Here is an 18,695-nt window from a genome sequence, read left to right as displayed (position 1 = left end):
CTTTACTTTGTGCGTTTTAAGGATCAAAAGCAGTTTATCATCTTTTTAGCCCAAAGACCAAAGATCGACCAAGTGACCAACAAAGAACGTCATTATTAGAGCTGTGCTACTAATGTGGTGAATTATCTCTAATTGCTAGATGCTATATTATGTCTATATGATAAAACAGGCAATCAAACATTTTCCCATTTTGCCTTTATTTGAATAACAAAATGGACATCCTACACAGAACACACAATGCAAGTTAACAATACAAAATCTACAAAATGATACAGTGACAAAGTTTTTTTGTTCGACAGGTAACAACTGTACAGTATAAATGGATACAATACTGTTTCTTCTTTTTTTTTTATTCATCTACATTTGGCACTTGACCACAAGATGCTATTAAAGTGAAATGTGGGACTAAAGTACCTGATCACCTATTTTAAATGTGCAGAAGTCCACAGAATTTATCACAACTCTTTGTTCCCCAAAAGTCCTTATTCATCCACCTGTGAAAATGACTGTATCTCATGTTGTTTTCAGAGCAGCAGGGATGGAAACAGTAAAGAGCCGACAGTAAATCCTGCAAACAGAGAGTGAAGTTTTGGTGGATGTGGCTGTAACTCGCTAACAACGTCAGTGTTTTGTTCTGTCAGTTATGTGTCTGCTACTGTGTGTCGTAGTTGTAAAAATGTCTGTTATCTCCCACATCACAGTTGTTTTACAGTTACAATGCAATCTGCATTTCAAATTTGGTGCAGATGAGAAAATAGTGCACATTCAGAAGGTGTCACATTTGCACAAAAACATGAGATTTTCAGACATTACCGTTGCACTTTCAGTATATCATGTGACGGATTACACACTTGACGCACAGTATATGAAAAACTTAATGACTGCCAATGTTTACTGGTTTCTTGGGAAATATGAAGTCAGTGGGGTGCTCAGGATCAAAATGAAATCTGAAGCTATTTTCTCTGTCAAAAAAGAAGCTACATAAACTAAATGTAGCAGATGATGTTCAAAGCTGAATGCATAGCACTATGTGGTCCTCTCCTTTTTTTTTAAACATATCTAGCATAAATATGAGTGAATATACTGTACAACTTTCTTTCATATCATATTCGTCAAGTAAAAGAAAATAAAATGTTAATCATCACATTCCAATAATTTATACGTCAAAATTTTTAAAGTGAATCTCTTCCATTGCAGCAAATCGCCACAATGTTCTCACAGAGTAAAAGAATATATAAGTACATACTATATATTCATATAACATCTAACTTTTTTTTTGTTTTTGCTCGTACACTAATTGAACCATAGTTGAATCAAGAGAATCACAGCTCGGTTTTTTTATGCATATGTCAAGTTTGTGTATTCATCAGTGAAGTGAGTGTGTGAATATGTGTGTTTATGAGAAGTGTGTGCAGTTGTGTGCGTCTGTGGACACAAAACTTGGCATAAAAAGTCACTTTCAAAGAACAGATGGCGTAACCTGTAGTCGAAATATTCCCCTTCATTTAGAAATCTGGGTCAGTTTTGGTTTTGATGTAACATTCCTCCAAAATATACATTAAAAAGAAGTCTTTCATCCCTTCTAAAAGTCTTCTATGAATAAAAACTACATTTCCCAGATCTCCTGTCTACATCGCCAACCTGCAAGCTGCGAACACTTGTAGTCCCAGACTCATATACTTCATTTCATCCAGTGTCAACATGGAGTTAGATTGTAATACTTTGTAAAGATCTGTCCGTTGTAACACAGCAACCCAGAGTCAGTTACAGAGAGCAAAATGAGCATGTTTCCCTTTAAATCAGGAATAATGCTGTCAAAAATAACAAAAGAAATAAAAAGAAACAGCAAACTTGGATACGGCTCAACGTACCTCATGAATCTGTTTGGATTATCCTTGCTGGCTGTCCTCTCAGACAGAGATAGCACAGCTTTAATTCAGTGTTTTAAAAGTCCTTGATGGGATTTCAGTTCCTCAAGTTATATTTGTACCATATATGAGACCCATGTTGCCTACAGCTTTTGACCAGACATAGAGGCGCATGTACAGCATGTGCATGTGACTCTGTGAAAGATTATATATGCATCAGGCTTTGGTATTTGTAGTATGTAGAGCTGCATGCTGTCTATGTATGTGTGAGTGTGTGCATGTGCCTCTATAGCTCATATGTCAATAATCTCAGGTGGGTCAACTGGGAGATATTTTTGAAAATGTGTTAAATCGATCGAAATGCAATGGGAAGAGTCCAGTTTTCTACTGCCCAGCACTGCTGGGATCACACTGAAGCAGTCGGACAATGGAGGGGTCGTTCTTTGCTCCCTCCACAAACTCCTCAAGAGACAGTTTACCTGAGACAGACAGAGGCAGAGATTAGAGTTCAGCTAATTATCTATGCAGCAGATCTAAGCTGATCAAAAATAGTTTCAATCAAAAGAAAGAGTAGATATCCTCTGGGAGGTGATGTGACACTTTACCAATGAAGTTGTTTTAACGAGACTTTCATTTTATTTATAGCAATGCTTTTTTTCAGCTGATTCATTCATTAAAATGTGCTGACTGTGCTGACTCTTTATCTGTCTTCAGGCTGCTTACATCTTGTGGTGGCACTGTCTTCCGGCTGATTTAGCTACAGTGATTAAATCCTGCAGAACCAATATTTTGCAGCAGAGCATATCTTATTTTGAAAGTCAATATTCTTTAATTACCTTTAGTTTTATGCTTTAAAGACAACAAACACTGCAGCAGAGTTCAAAGTGGCAAAGAGGTCTTACCATCTCGGTTTGTGTCCATCTGTCTGAAGATCTTGTCTGTGCGTTTCTCAGGTGTGGACTCGTCCTCAGGCATCTTCATCACAGAGGAAACCATCTTGTAAATGGCCTGAGGGCAGAGGGAGCAGAGAAATCTTAACAGCAAATTCCATGTGTGGTACCTGTCTATCTGCTGAGTATAAATAACACGTAGAAAAACTTTGTACAAGTGGTTGTAATAAATTTCAAATGATAGATCTGATATCTCAGTCAAAAGATTGTTTTGACTGATACTGTATCTATCTACTTCTTTTTTCCACTGCTCACAGTTTATATCAGTTACTCTGGGCAGAAGCACAGCAGCAAGGTTTTATCAAGCAATGCTGCATTAGCTGGACTGCAGCGAAGTGCAGGAAAAAAAAAAAAAAAAGATCTAAGTGAAATATATATGTGGCCCATCAATCAACTTATCTCTTCAGGGAGGAAGAGAGATAAAGGATTACTTTCATTTAGGCTTGGCTCTGCTGCCTGATTCGACTGCACAGGAACAAACAGGAAGTGTTCATGTCTAAAAGAGGTACTTTGGGTTTTTAAATGGATAATAAATCAAGAAAGGTGAACCATGTTTGCTTCAGTGTTTAGTTTTCTGAGATATTTAAAACAGCAGCAGTTAATATTTAATCATTTTGCTGAAATCCAAATATCACCCTCATATAGGAATTATATCAAATTGAACAATCATTTGACAGTAACTCAAAGTACCTGCATTTCTATTGCTAGAAAACCTCCTGCTTTCAAGCTAAAGAAAACATCAAATGTGATAGAAATAGATGCTGCTACTTTGAACAATATTTCAACCCGGTGTCTGGCCTTGGAAACACAGTTAGTGAACGAGCTGCACAAACAGCAAACCTGTTTTTCATTTTCAATCCTGTACTATCATTCTTCACTGCTTTCACTCTTCCTCTTCTATTCCTGTGATGTTTCTAGAAAACACTTAAACCACACAACTGGTGCAGAATTTCCCCTGATGACAGTTTTCACACCAAAGAGTTTGGCTCATCTTCTCTTTTCAACACAGCTAACTTGCACCAGAACAGCTGTGTATATCTGCATCCATCACATGGACACAAACACCACCTACAACAAGGCTATCAGCAAAATATTTACAATGAAAATAAAACTGGTGCTGAAATAATTGGTTGAAAACAAATCACTCTTTTAAGCAATTTACAAAACAAAAATGTTTTATAATATATTTATATGTCTTTATAAAGCTTCTCTAATGTGAGGACTTTGTTTTAAATAACTGACAACTGACTGACAGTAAATTGGAAATGTCACATTGCATTCTGGGTAATTATGACAATTAATATTTTTAGCAACTGATCAAAAAAAATAGCTGGATGAATTGATAATGAAAATAACCATAAGATGCTGCTCTATATTGCACCAATGGATAATTAATGAGTGTGAGTGTATGGGAGCGTCCTTGCACCTGCTCACTTGACACACACATTTTAAATGAAGGACACACACCTGGACAATGGCATTACACATTCTTTGGCTCTCTGCTCAGTTTAGTGTAATTTGTGACGTAACGACATGTGTAAGGAATTCCTGGGTGGTGTGTATGTGTGTGTGTGTGTGTGTGTGTCTGATGCTCTGAACCATTCATGCACTAAGACAAAGAGCCTGTGTGAGACCCTTTGTTGTAAAGTTACACTGGAGCTGCTGGGGTGGGGTGGGGATGGGGTTTTTGGATGCACTGCTGAGTCAATATGAGGATCAGAGGAGGACCGCTCCCTTCTCCAAATACACCACAGCCAAGTCTTATTTAGGGAAGACTCAGGACCTGTGAGGGACCGTTGGGTTCTAAAATTACACAGCGGCTGGTATTCCTGCTGTGGGCAGTCAAATGGTGCAGAACACAGAAGCAGATGGATATATGATGCAGCAGCTGGTGTGGATGGCTGAGCAAACTCTAGCTTAACTGCAAGAGCAGTTTAAGGACCAGGGAACATGGCGTTACCAATGATGGCATGCGATGGCCACTGAGAGACTGAGGGCTATATAAAGCTAGAGAAGCAGAAAGTCTGAATGGTTGAGAGAACAAAGAATGGAGAGAAATGAAGACAAAAACAAAGACTAAAAAAAGAAAACAAATCACAACAGCAGACCCACCGTTACAATCTCCAGCATCTCTGCCTTGCTAATGTATCCATTTCCATCCAGGTCGTACATACTGAACGCCCACTTCAGCTTCTGGTCCAGTCGACCACGTGAGGTCACGCTCAGGGCAATGATGAACTCTCTGAAATCTATAGTCCCGTCTCCATTGGCGTCAAATGTGCGGAAGACATGTTCGGCGAACTTGGAGGCGTCTCCATAAGGGAAGAAGTTGGCGTAGATCTTCTTGAACTCCTCCATGGAGAGCGCACCACTGGGGCAGTCCCGCAAGAAGCCCTTGTACCACTCGGTGATCTCGTGCTCGGTGAAGTCCGTGTTCTCCACCAGGTCCTGCATGACGTCGGGACGGAGCTTGCTGTTCTGTTTTCCCATGGTTGCTGCTTCTGTTGAGGCTGTGGCTGGGGATGAGGGCGGCGGTGCTTTAGACTGCTGAGGAAGAGAACGGGAGACAGAAACATTTTGTTAGAAATCATTGAGCCTTGAGCAAGAGAAAGATAGGAAGTTAAGGACAGGGATGCAAAATGTTTAAAATATTAAGCAGAGACACAGATAAATGTAAAACATGTAGGGAGTTTTGAGGTGTCAGTGTCATAACATTATATATTGTTCTCACAGCAACATATTCCACACATATACACACACTATCTGGACGGCCTGCCCCAGGTTAAAATTATTAAAATTAAAATACTCTTTTCAAACTATCCAATCTGGGCCAAACACCTGTCTGAGTTGCGTGTCCTGCAGTAACTGAGTGGGGACTACAGGCTCCTCTGCATGCAGCTGCCTAGCTAGCATCTACCAATAGCTGGCATGTAAGTTGTTTAGGGAACATTGGCAAATCGCCGCCATTCTGTCCACTCATCTTTCTGTTCAGAACAATTTAGTTATCAGTTTGAGGCATTGGCATTGAGTTTTTTTGTTTTGTTTTTTTTTTAATCTAACTTGGGTTTATCTTTTCCTTTTTGTTTGTTTCTGTTTCAAGACAAATGCAAATAAACGTTATCATAAAAGCTGTGACACTACACCAGATAAAGGAAAAGCAGGGAGATAAAAGCGGAGCATGTGGTCTTGTTCAGTTGCAGAGCCAAGCTCAGTCTCCCGTGCACAGGCAGCACGAGACCACCGAACGTTCTCATGGTGCACAGATGCACAACCACACCCACACTTAAAGTATAACACACACACACACACACACACACACACACACACACACACAGTTGATAACCCCAATGCATGCCAGTTCAGCTGTGCGTGCATCTCTGCAGATGCAGCTTCCATTTCCTGCAGGATGCCTCGACACACACACATCCACATCCTCTGTGTTAATAACAGAGATAGTTTATTGACTTTGTATGGGTTTTGATGATGCATTTAAGACATAATCTGCAGCGAGAAAGAGAGACTATACGATCCAACTTGGTCTGTCTGACAAAAATCACATTCCTCTGTAACGAAAGTGAACAGTGAATCTTCACACAAGACGCAGTTCATCATCTAACCCTGCGGCTAATGTGCTTAGCACTTTCCCCTGTCAGACCGCTAGTTGCTGCTGAGCTCTCCACGCTAAAGACAAGAGGGAAGCTGTTCTAAGCTTAGCCAAGGATAATGACAGATAAAATCAGCAATGTCAGGTCAGGCCAAAGCAAATTAGTACAGGTAGCTTGTTCGGGGACGGAACGTAAAGATCTGTCACCTCTGCGTTTTCCAGTCCATGTTTGCAGTTCCTCTTACTTTGTTTAAAGATTCCAAAGTTGAAATGTGAAAGGGATAAACGGATAAATTTAAAGACACAAAAAAATGTTATTTCCTTAAAAGAACTATTAGCTGAATTTAGCCTGAGTTCTTGTGTAATTTATTTACTGACTCTTACGGAAGTCAGGCAGGTACATATTTGCAATTTGCCTTTTAAATAACAACACTGCATGCAAATGTACACAGTTATCCATCCCATTCACTCATTTAACTGATCCACTGACTGACTGAGAAAGAGCCATCATGTTTACTTCCCTGGAAAGTGGATGCTGTAGTGGAGATACGCTCTTCCTGCCAATAAAAATGAATTTAGAATTAATGAAAAGTGCTGCTACAGTGGCAAATTCATCAGGAAGCACTTAAACAACCTGCACAAGCAATACACAAGCAGAGGGTAATGCAAACAAGAGTATTACACACCAGTTTATATAGCAACTATGGCATTTTAAGTGAAACTGTGCACAAAGATTTATAAGGAGGCAAGTCCAGTTTGAATTAAATTGCCTGGATTTTCATTGTTAACCACTATTTACTGTGGACTCCATCCTCGTCTGCCTTTATTTCACTCGCACACGCACATGTTCCATAAACAGGCAGCTATAATCCTTTAATTAACTCAAAGTAAACAATGGGCTCTAGCAATGTGACAGCCACCTCTAATGAGTTCCCTGCTGTTACCTATAGTTCACTTTAATGCCAGGCGTGAATGCTATAGCAGCGTGAAAAGGAGATTAACACCTGTTTACACACTCATCTCTCCTGGAACAAAACACAGCAGCAGCTACACAGAGGGCATCCAGACTGGAAAGTGTCTGCTTAAATAGACGGAGGCAAACAGTCTGGACCTGATACCGCAACAGACAGAGCTGAGGGCAGTTTAAGAAGCTGAAACCTGAAGGAATCTTAAAGCTATTACAGGCACATACTGGACCACTGAAACAGATGCAGACTTATTATTATTGCTTATTCAATTAGATGTGCTGTATGACCATAATGGATCCTGTTACGTAGCAGCACATACACTAGACAGTTCAAAATAAGGTTACATTAAGATTAGGAAATTTAAATTTGTTCTCTCATGTATTCAACTTCTACATGCTCCTAACATGTAAAAAGAAAAATATGTAGGACATGTATTTGATGAAGACTTATCACATTTAAAATAAACTTTATTTTCGATTTAAAGTCTAGAGATGATGAGTAGGGCTGACCAATTGAAAACATTTCCCCCCAGTATTTGACCAGCTGAAGTTAGGTTTAATGTTTTTTTATATACATATATTTAATTTTTCTCTGTTTCCTGCACCACTTTAAATTCTTGTCGAACTCTATGGTCTTGTATTTTCTGTGCACTTGTGAAGTATCTTTTAACTTGAAATTCACTGTAAAAAATAGTGGGCATTCATTAAAGTTACTTTAATGAATTTCCTTGTCTCAAATGCAGCACAACTCCTCTGCAGTAAAGGCTTCAATAACCAAAAGTTTTCAGCTATCTTACATCAGGGTTGGTGTGGGAGGTTTCCGGTTTTCTAATACAGTCCATTATCTTATCAGTCACGTGACTTCATTATTAGGTACAAAGTATATAAAATAACACAACCATAATTTCTCCACTACTTCTGCGTGCATTATTACACACACACATACACACAGTAGACTCAGACATTCAGCTAATCAACCAGTCCATGTTACCCTGGCTACCTCCATTCATTTCATTCATAAACTCATTCTTTGTCTGGTGCGGTGGACTCTCCGTCACATTCTCTGCAATCTGCATTTTAAGCACTTAATGGATTGTGGAGCGTTTCCATGATTACTGAGGCCATGTTGTCATGACGACTGACTGTGCAATTGCCCTTGTTTTTGGCAACTAGTGGGCAAGAAACATATTTCTTTACACATTCCCTTTGATTCACAACGGCATTTAATAACACTTTCTGAGAAGACTGTCGGCTTGTTTAGTTGTTTGCTTTTAGCTGCGGTCCTAACCACACAGAGTTCCTTCCAGACTGATTACACATTAATGTGGAGGAACAGAGCCGACTAAAATGTTTCGCTCTCATTACACTAAATGAGGAAGGCAGGGTTAATTAGTGTTGGTCTCAGTGGCTTTACAACAACAACAACAAAACATGAGTCACAGGATGAATTTAATCAGAAGTTTGACATTTGAAACACTTTTTTAACAAAGGCTGCAAGAAAATATTGTATTGATTTGATTTTTTTTTCCAATTGTTTTGTTAATAAATGTCAGTACAGAAAAGAAATAGAGAAAAAACCCATCAAAATTTGGAGAAACACAAAATGACATCTTTAAATTGTTCTTCCTGTCACTGTAAACAGAGAAAAGCAGCAAAAACTGTCATATCTGTTAGAACTGGAATTCACACCCTACCAAGTAGTTTTAAGCAGATATAAGTGTTTATTAATGCATTTGTCAACAGCTATGAATTGACCTTCTGAGGTATACACAGATAATGAATGACAATAAAGTAAAAAAAAAACAAAAAAAAAACACTTGTCAATGTTAATGTGGTGCTTATAAATGCTGAATAGAGGTTTAAAATGTTAACATAAAATGAATTAAGCCAAAATTGATGTCACTAATCTTTTTGTCTTCTGATAAATCAGTTAATCTAATGTTTTATAAGCCTTTCACTTAGCCCAAGAACAGTTAAAATACAGGAGATAAGCAAAAATCAACATTAATTAATTCTTAACAAGTTAGCTTAGCAAGTTTTTCACCTTAACCGCTTTCATTTGATCAACACAAAATAAAATCAGCACCAAAGCTGAAGACAAATGCCAAAACACTGCCTTCACTGGTTGCAGGTTTTTTTTTCTAATCTGAGGAACTGTTGCTTTTCTTTGTCATATGATAGGAAACTGTCACCTCAGGCTATGGAAAATTATAACGGGCATCTTCACTACTGCCTGACTTTTAATGGAAACATATTTTAAAAAAACTGTTAGTTGCAGCATTATTGTGTTTTGTGCATCGCTCTTTGTTTTTTCCTCTGGATGTTCTGTAATTACTAGCAAGCCTAATATTTTACTCTCTGCTAGGTTTTAAACTACGGGGCTGGTTGTAGTTTGTGTGTGGAGTTTGCATGTTCTCCCTGTGGGTTTTTGCCTCCTCCCACAGCCCACAGACCACAGTGCAGGTGAGCTAAATTTTCATTCAACAGTTGAAGAGATATCAACGTCCCTCTGTAACACTTTTTTGCACCTCCACTATTTGCCATTCATAAGACGTATACAAACATTTAATAGTTTATAACACACTATAATGTAGTTTACGAGCAATTCCTCTCTGGCTGAAGGTCTGCATGTATTTTAAAAGAAGAAGTGACAGGATGAGAGCTCAGACCTCCAATGACCATCCCCTCTACCAGTCACCCTAAGAACTCAGCTATTTCTGGCTCTCCCAAGATCACTGCCTACAATTAACCACTAAGACTCTTACCTGCTGCTGCTGGCAGACCTCTGATGGCACCGTTACATAACCGGGGCTTTGACAAGTGGACGGGTCACATGGTTGAGACAAGTTTCTAGCAGGACCATCTCTCATAAGGTGACAAGCAAATGAACGCAGGTTTAACCTCCTGAGTGTGTCTGAGAGGAGCACAGGCCTGAGATAGAGGCAGTGACCTCAGCCTGGTCGGGTATTAACCAGCAGAGAACAGACTGTCACTCTCAGTTTCTAATGACAGTACTGTCAGTGCACACATAATCATCATGGACGTTTAGTGTTCAGAAGTGGAGACCTTTAGCAGAGGACAGGATCAACCTGCTAGGCTCAGAGACAGATTTAACTCCTGAAACCACCGAACAAACGACAACGAGCCCTGCTGCATCATACAACAATATCATCAGTGGCACCAACTGAGAGGGGCTGCCAGGGGGAAATATCTTATTATCCAGCAACTACTTACAGCAACACATGAAAAAAAGTCTTATTTTTATTTCAGTGAAACATAATCTAAGACAAACGCACAAGAGCAAACAGAGCTAATACAATGAGTTCTGGCAATTATATCAAAAAAATACTTTGTCAATATCATAGTTTGGGTGTATATAAGCATTTTTTCACTCTACAGAACATACAAGCCTGCAACTAACAATCAATTTAATTATCAATAAATCTGTTGATTATATTGTTAATAAATTACATGGCCAGTTCCTAGAGCCTCAGGAGAGGTTTTTAAATGTCTTGTTCTTTGAAAAATTACTTAACGTTGATTAATTTCTGTCGACCAAGTAACAAGAAGACTAAAGCATTAAAGCGTACAGGGCTGTGAACAAGTCATCACTGACTCTGGGATATTGTGACGGCCATATTTCCTCATTTACTGACATTGCTAAGGACAAAACAATTAATCATTTACTTGAAGAAAATTGGTAGTTGTAAGTAAAGAAGCCTAAGAATACGACCACGCAGTTTATTCTAATTTTGAACACTTGACACTTTACAATAGTCAATGTTACGGGCACATATCAGTCAGTACTAAAACAGTATGCATTCACTAAATATGACCTAATAATCTTTTTTTCTAATTTACTACTACTGCCACAAACTGTGCATCCAGTATTTTTGTGCTTTAACAAAACTCTTCAGTGTAACAGGGGAACAGTTGACCTGTTCTTGCTGTTTGAATCAAAGGCCCTCCACGCGACATTCTTCCCAGAACATCTTGTCACCCACTTACGTAACAGGCAGAAGTCGCCATTTATATCCTGCAGGTAAATCTTAACCCAAGAGTCCCACAGATAATCCAAGAGCAGGGAGAGCAAAAGAGCTGGCTGGAGGAAGAGAGAGCCACAGCGACTCAAAAGAGCCTCGATCACAGACAGTGTGCTTATGAATGACACATTCATATTAATGCAATATGATCCATCTGTGACCGGGCTGCAGAGCCGAGAGCCGAACAGGCAAACAGTTATGAGACCTGAAGGATCTGTGATCTGATATTCACCTGCAGGTGAAAATTAAATAATCATGTTTCATTCATTTCAGCTACGATTAGATATTAAAAATGACAACTTTACCCACCTCGGGTTCGACAGGTTCAGCTGAGGACAGATCTGAACGAACCAAGAGGCTGCAGCTGAAGTCAAAGTCGAATGTGAATTTGATTTTCAGGCTGCACCACAAACAGACACATGATGCTGAGGATTGCAACATCACAACCACTCTCTTTCTTCTCTGCTATTTAAGCAAGAAATTTATCAGTAATTCTGCTCTGCTTCATCTGTGTTTGCAAGAGCTCATAGTTGTATGTTTTATCACCACAGTCCAACAACAGGCTACAACATCTGTTGCTATATAACTGACTGAAACCATTTTATATGTCGTTGTTGTTGTTGTTGCAAGAAGTATGCCGCTTCCACATTTTCTAACCCATGGCTGAATTTTCTGTCTATGAAACATTATTCAGTTTTCTACTTTCTCACTCACCCTATTCAATCTGTCAATGCTGATAATGTTTGCTCAAATCAGAGTCATCACACAAAAAGTGGCAAAAATATTATGTTAGTGTGCTGACATCATTTCCTGCTACTTAAGAGTCACTTAAAAAAAATATTCTTCATAGATGTTACCTGGCAGGTTGAGGATATTTTCATTCAGCTCCATATCCGTTTACACACAACAGTGACTTTAGATGACGTAAAAGCCATGGATCTTGACAAGTTTCTGCTGTAATTCAAACATATTTTCAAGTACCTCTCATCAAGAGTGAGCAGAAAGTTAAGGATTTCAGCTAAACAACACTGTGAGTAATGAGCGGCATATTTTGAATGTATCTATTTTAGGTTTCGTGTGACGCACTTTTTGACCACATCTTGTGAATGTCAGAGGGATGGAGCAGCTCATATTCCAAAAAGAGAGGGAACACACTGGACCAGGGTCAAGCAGCTGGCAGGCCTGCAATGCTGCAATGTCTTTTGCCAGTTCTGGTCTCACTGTCACTTTATTTTGTTGTAGATGGACAAACTGGGCTGACATTTGGTGCATGAGAATGTACCATTAAACCAAAGCAGCGCAGCCTACACAGGTAACCTTTTATTCAAAAGATCAACATCAGTGTCATTCAAGCGCACTGAAGTACAGAGCCAGTAGAAAGAAACTGAGGGGGTAGCAAAGTTTTTACAAACACTAAAGAGATACTACAGCTGAAGACTCTCGACTCATGACCGCTCTTTTTTTACCTCAAATTAAGGCTTCATCTGCCTCTGCACGAGAGCGACTAAAAGCAGCACCTACACTAATGTTCAGCACATCAAAGTCGTGTCAGAGCTGTTATATGTTCAGCCAACTGAAACTACTCTCCAGTTTTATTAGCAGCTCATACAACACGAGCACATCTGGTTAATTGTCAAAGTGTCTAAGTGTTAGCCATGACTCACACTACATCTGGCCAAACTGCAAAGTGACACTTGTTGGTTTCACCTGCTTCATCTGGCTCCGATTTTACGAGTTCTAAAAACTGATGATGACCTGCAGCTTTGCTCATCATCTTGTCACACCGCATACCTCTGTTCCCTCCCTGAAATCGTCTTCTGGCTACAGACCATTTGCAATCACATGTCTGATCAGCAGACATGCAATCGCCACCATCAAACGACTGCTGTAGCATGGCATAGTTTTGAGAGCACCCGTGCTCACGTTACAAGTGCTGTGACCGACACTGTTCAGTGTGGCGTGCTTTAGTGGCTCCTTGAATATCTGGCTGCAACCCTATCTCCTGTGTTATTTAGTGTAAGGTCAGAGCTTAGCCCACTCTTGATCTGAGTCTGAGGAATCTAACATCTTCAGCAGGGGGGTTCATTCTGTGGCTGTCAGGCAAACACTATCACTGGGCACTCAATAAAAGAAGGTTATAGCAATTTACTGGGTAAAAAGGTTTCTCAAAGCTAGATAGAAGTAAAAATAACATTATTAAGCCAATAAAAGTGGGAGTAACTTTGCTGATTTGTTAATCTAACTGTCTGAAACTACATCAAATTATAATAAAATAAATGAAAAATGTGAATGTTCAGCAGCAATGAACCAAATTTTCTTTCTTAACTCTTGTTGTACCAACAAAGACCATATCACAGCTGCTCATAATCTCTCTGTGTTTATTAACATCCAAAACATCAAGACTGAAGCCAACAGTTTTGTGACACAAATATCATCCAGTGTAGACCTGAAACAATCAGTCGACTAATGAGCAATACTGATTGGCAACTATTTGATAATCAAGTATTTGCTTCCGTCAAACTTTCTCTGGCTTCAGTTTCTTAAATGTGAGGATTCACAGTTTTTTCTTCATCATATAAGACAGTAGATTGAATACGTTTCTGGTTTGAATCGTCGGACAACACAAGCATCCTGAACACTTTGCCTTGAATGCTTTATTTCACATTTTTTCACAGACTCAACTATTATTAAAATAATCACGAGTTGCAGCCCTAATTCAGTTTTGCAGCTTCCTCAACAAGAGTGCAAACGTAAGGCAGTTTCAGATCAAACCAAAGTTGACAGCCATGTAACCCATAAACTTTCATAGCAACGGTTCTAAAAATATCCACAACTTCCTTTTATACATCCTAATATTTGTTTTTATTACAATATTACCCTCATTACTGTGTCTGTCTGACACTTCTGTGGAAATCGGAGGAGTCTGAATGTTGGTAAATGCTACAATACAACTGGCAGCATGACTCAGATACTGGTAGAGCTGACAGGGGTTTTGTTTTTCTGAACATTTAAACAATCAGCAACTGTGATTTAGATGAACTGTGAGCTTAAAACACATTTTGAAATCCATTGCTTTGCTTGACAATATCTGAAACCATTTCCTCCTTCCTCTAAATGTTACTTCAAACTCCCATCCATCCTGTCTTTTGAGAGACCTGAGGCAGCAACTTCATCATAATGCAGCACACATGAGCTCCCATTGTCAGCTGGAGAGCTTCGTGCGTCAAGGCGCTGCACAAAACCACAATCATGACAGAGAGGCCATTATGAGGGAGCGAATGAGAACAAGATTAAAAAGTGTCACTGACAACGACTGCAAGAAGGCAGGCAGAGCTGCAAAACAGACTCAGGATTGGACAAATACACTCACACTCGCAGCAAACTGTCACTGATTGCACGAGGACAGTGCTGTTTGCTTTACACTGAGCGTCTAAATGCGCCTCTCTCTGAAAGAGCCTGTTGTAAAGACAAAGGCTGCAGAGATGGAAATGTCAATCTGTCCGATGACTAAACAACTCCCACCCCTCTCTGCCAGTGATATCTGCTGCACAGCATGCGAGAAATGCGGCTTTCGATCCAAAACATTATCTGTGTGACAGGCCAGAATCCAGGTTTTTTTTTACTCTTCTGCCTCGCTCTTTATCTTTGAAGCTCTCTCATGCTCTTTCCTCCTTTAGCTGAATCTTCCTTGCTTTCTCCAAATCACTTTCCCTGTCCACTTCCTTTACAAAAAAAAAAATAAAATCTCAAAAGAGCACTTACTGCTGCCCAGACGAGTCTAACTACAGAGGATGCTGCCAGTGTGGTCAGTCTGGCCCAGAACAAACCCACAAGACACCCACACCAACGAAAATAGATCATCTGTTCAAATTTAGCAAACATTTGTAAGAGTTCAGCATCTTGAAATGTTTGGAGGGACGGCTTTGACACCAAGGGGACTATTATCTCGACTCCACCCTTGTGACAGCACCTCCACGGGTCTTTACATTTTTCTTTGCTATGTTGCACTGACTGCCTGTGGTGAGGAGAAGGAGCTGGACAAAGTATTTAACTTCAGAAATTTTGTATAAAACATATAAAACTGTTATTTCAGAGTCTGTGTATCATTGGTTGTTTTGTTTCCTGTGTGAGCTAACTGATTTTTCCTTTCCTGCATCAAATATTTTCACCTGGGCTCCATAAATTTCAGCTCCTCTCGTCACTGTACCATTTATTTTTTCTCATTCTGTGTCCACTCGTGTCTTTTAAAGCCTTCACTCTCCATCATCACCCTGTGAACAGTTCACTGGGACAACCAGAGGAAATTCAACTGTGACAGGTTCATGCTGACGTCCCACATCAAACCACACCAACAGCATTCAATTACCACAAACCACCAGTCCAAAAAAAGTAAATTTGCACAGGGACAAGTGAGGTCTCTTAATTCTACAAGCCACTTTGAGAGGCAGCAATCTTGTCTTCGGTCAGTTTAATCCTCAGTCCTACTTTAGCAGCTTCTGGTGGAAACCTGACACCTGCATGGTCCACTGATAAAGCAATTTACTGTAAGTTTGCAAAACAACTATTTTCCCCACTTATTCAGCCAACTGAATCTAGACACTACAATATATGTATATATACTAACTGAGAGGCTGAAAACGTGAATGCTGTGCATTGTTACTTGATAAACAACTTAGCTATTTGTCTACTAGACTACCAGAATGGATGTTATTAAATTGTTTTGTTCATGGACTAATTGATTAATTTCAGAATTTCTTGTTAAATATTATCTGAACAAAGAATATCTCTGGATTTGGGACTGTTAATAGAAACAAAATAATGTCAGAATGACCCAAAATCATGAAATCAATTGTTATTTGGTTAAAAACACATTTGAAACGTCAAAAGTCTCACTAAATATATCCTGCAACTCATGCTGCAGTTGTTGCTACAGCAAAAGCAATTTAGGGATGTCACTTCCTACATATCTTCTCACCTGAGAGACTGAAACCTGCAAATATTTGACATTTTTGTTTAATAAATGAATTAAAGTGATTAACAATTCAGTCAAAACATGCTGAGGATTATTTTTCTGACTGTTTCATAAATCCTGACCCCTACTGTTCCTTTCCTCCCAAGTCCTTTCTTTCTGTTTGTTTAATTTTTGAGAACTATCTTGTAACACGTGAGTGCACTGAAAACACAGCTCCCTACTACTGCACTGTCACTGTGCACAGCCTAGATAATGAGAGGGAATATCCACCAAAGACTCTGATTCACAGACAAACAAGCATTTCCACTCACTTGTCAAGGTAAAGCACCACCAGCCCAGGTCTACCTCCTTTCTCCTGCTTTAATCCACTTACTGACTGATGTGTATTTGCTGAAATGAGATACCCTGCCGCAGGACTCCTTTTTCACTTCCTGTTCTCACACATGCTACTATTAAATATACAGAGTAACTACAAAAAAAAAAAAAACGCTGCTCGCCAGCTCCTCCGGGGGTTCATTCAGGACAAGAAGAAGCAGCTTCATCCGATTAGATATGTGGGTAAAGCCTTATCCGCTGTTAGCATCTTGTAACGCTGCCGCTGCTGCAAAGTTATGGAAGAAAATGTTTTAAATGTTGCAGTTCCTGTTCATTAAACCCGGACGGATACGAGTGTTAGTGTGAGTTTCAACAGCTTCAACCTGTAAACTCAACTCACCTGAGCTGCATTCAAGAAAGAAAGTAACAGGAAGCGAACAAACTGCGAAGGAGGGAGCAGGCACATTAGCGACAACTTACCTCGCTTTTAAGTTGCTGTGGGGAGCCTGTTAAAAGTCTCTTTAATTGTCCATTACCTCGCGACACCGGGGCGAACGGCAAAAAGTTTCAGACGGGGGGCGGGGGAGGCAACAGGTTGCAGGAGCCACCACACAGGAGCAGGAGTTTCGCCGGTTGCTCGCAGTCCAAACTCCACCAGGCTTTTTCTCCGAGCAGCTGCACACACTCCGCTTAGCCCTGCAGCCTCTCGCCGTGACGTCAACGCCTCTCGTTCACGTGGTAGGGCGGCGGCCAATAGGATGCCGCGTTGTCCTGGCAACAAGAACTCGGTCCCTGAATGGCGATTACTGTGTGAAAATGAACTAAAGTTTGTTTTCTGTGAAATAAAATCACAGAAACATGGACATAATTTGAAGATAAGGACTAGCAGGTATGTGGTATTGAACAGAGGCTGTGTACCAAGTATAATACGTGTGTCATACTTCATAAGAGCTTTATTAGTATGACCATATTCAGATATATTATTGCAAAAGCTTCAATGCAACAGCATGTGTAGAATATTTCCCCTCAAAAAGAAACAACAAATAAATAATTTCTTTTTTCTCTTCTTTGGGTGGGCTGAGGGGTAAGGGGGGTTGATGGTTATCTGTACATTTTATATTTGGCAAAAAATAAATGTTAACTTAATCTTAAATCCAAGTCCACTTGCTTTTTCCAGCATCTCACACTCTTCCTTAGAAGATAGAGTTTATTTCTGTAGCCTGTTTTGGTCATGAGAATTTATCATGTTAGAGGTTCATATCTTGTTGATAAGAAAAAAACTAAACCAAACAATAAAAGCCCTTAAAGCAGCATTTCGAATATTTCAAAGGCAGAGGAAAAACATATTTATTAGGTGTTTGTGCAGCCCTGCAGTGCATGTGTCCTTGTCCAGCTTATACTTGTCTGCATTTATGTCTTTAATAATGCAGTTTAATGCAAATGTTTTTTCATGCAAATGGATTTTCTAACCATAGTTTTGCATGTATTATGTGTGCTTTTTTGTCTTGCTGTTTTTTTCCTAATGAGGTGTATTTGCAGCCTAGCCCTTTTAAACAGATGAAGTTTCACTTTAAATCCTTTACTTTTTACAAAATATCACTCCACTTTTTTGCACTCCTTTGCATTGCATGTTCTGCTTGTAGTGACAACATAATAAGCTTACTTGCTTCTGAGTATTGCACGCTGATGATGAGAAAGATTATGATGATGACAACCATCATGTATTCGCTGTGGCCCAGTACAGGTGTTCCCATGCGGGCACATTGGGAGCCATGCTTTGCCTAAGATGATTAGTGGAAGTCAAAGCCACAGGGCTTATTCAGCTGCTGTTCCAGGGAGCATTTTCTTAATGGCCTTATAAAGTACACTGAGAAGCCCTCGCTCCTGTTGAGTCAGCAAAAATCCCAGCCACAATGACAGATAGACTTCCCAATGATTCATTACATTCAAGAGCCAAATGTAAAAGACAGGTTTTA

At 39.6% G+C, this 18,695-nt stretch overlaps 1 protein-coding gene across 4 annotated transcripts; it reads right to left on the bottom strand.

Moving 5' to 3' along the window:
* Positions 1-178: 178 nt before the first annotated feature.
* ncaldb (neurocalcin delta b) lies at positions 179-17,439 on the bottom strand. Of its 4 annotated transcripts, none has more exons than XM_018698081.2 (4): positions 17,200-17,439; positions 4,931-5,365; positions 2,771-2,876; positions 179-2,347 (listed from the first exon to the last, which is right to left on the bottom strand). In XM_018698081.2, exons 2-4 carry the CDS (start codon positions 5,306-5,308, stop codon positions 2,253-2,255), a joined length of 579 nt encoding a protein of 192 aa, XP_018553597.1. In that variant the 5' UTR covers positions 5,309-5,365; positions 17,200-17,439; the 3' UTR covers positions 179-2,252. The 4 variants fall into 4 exon arrangements, with proteins under 4 accessions (XP_018553597.1, XP_018553598.1, XP_018553599.1 ...); XM_018698082.2 differs by having other exon boundaries at positions 4,931-5,362; XM_018698083.2 differs by lacking the exon at positions 17,200-17,439 and adding an exon at positions 16,716-17,173.
* Between the last annotated feature and the right edge of the window lie 1,256 nt (positions 17,440-18,695).

Source organism: Lates calcarifer, linkage group LG3 (assembly GCF_001640805.2).
Source record: "Lates calcarifer isolate ASB-BC8 linkage group LG3, TLL_Latcal_v3, whole genome shotgun sequence".
Classification (NCBI taxonomy): Eukaryota; Metazoa; Chordata; class Actinopteri; family Centropomidae; genus Lates; species Lates calcarifer.
The sequence above is the reverse complement of the archived record's forward strand: the minus strand, read 5'-3'. Positions and strand labels throughout refer to the sequence as shown.

Coding starts and splice junctions, on each gene's coding strand:
- ncaldb (XM_051067022.1), bottom strand. CDS start 11,873: ATGTTGCAATCCTCAGCATCATGTGTCTGTTTGTGGTGCAGCCTGAAA. Junction 5,366..11,741: donor CTGAACCTGTCGAACCCGAG/GTGGGTAAAGTT, acceptor TCTCTTCCTCAG/CAGTCTAAAGCACCGCCGCC. Junction 2,348..2,770: donor GATGGACACAAACCGAGATG/GTAAGACCTCTT, acceptor TGTCTGTCTCAG/GTAAACTGTCTCTTGAGGAG.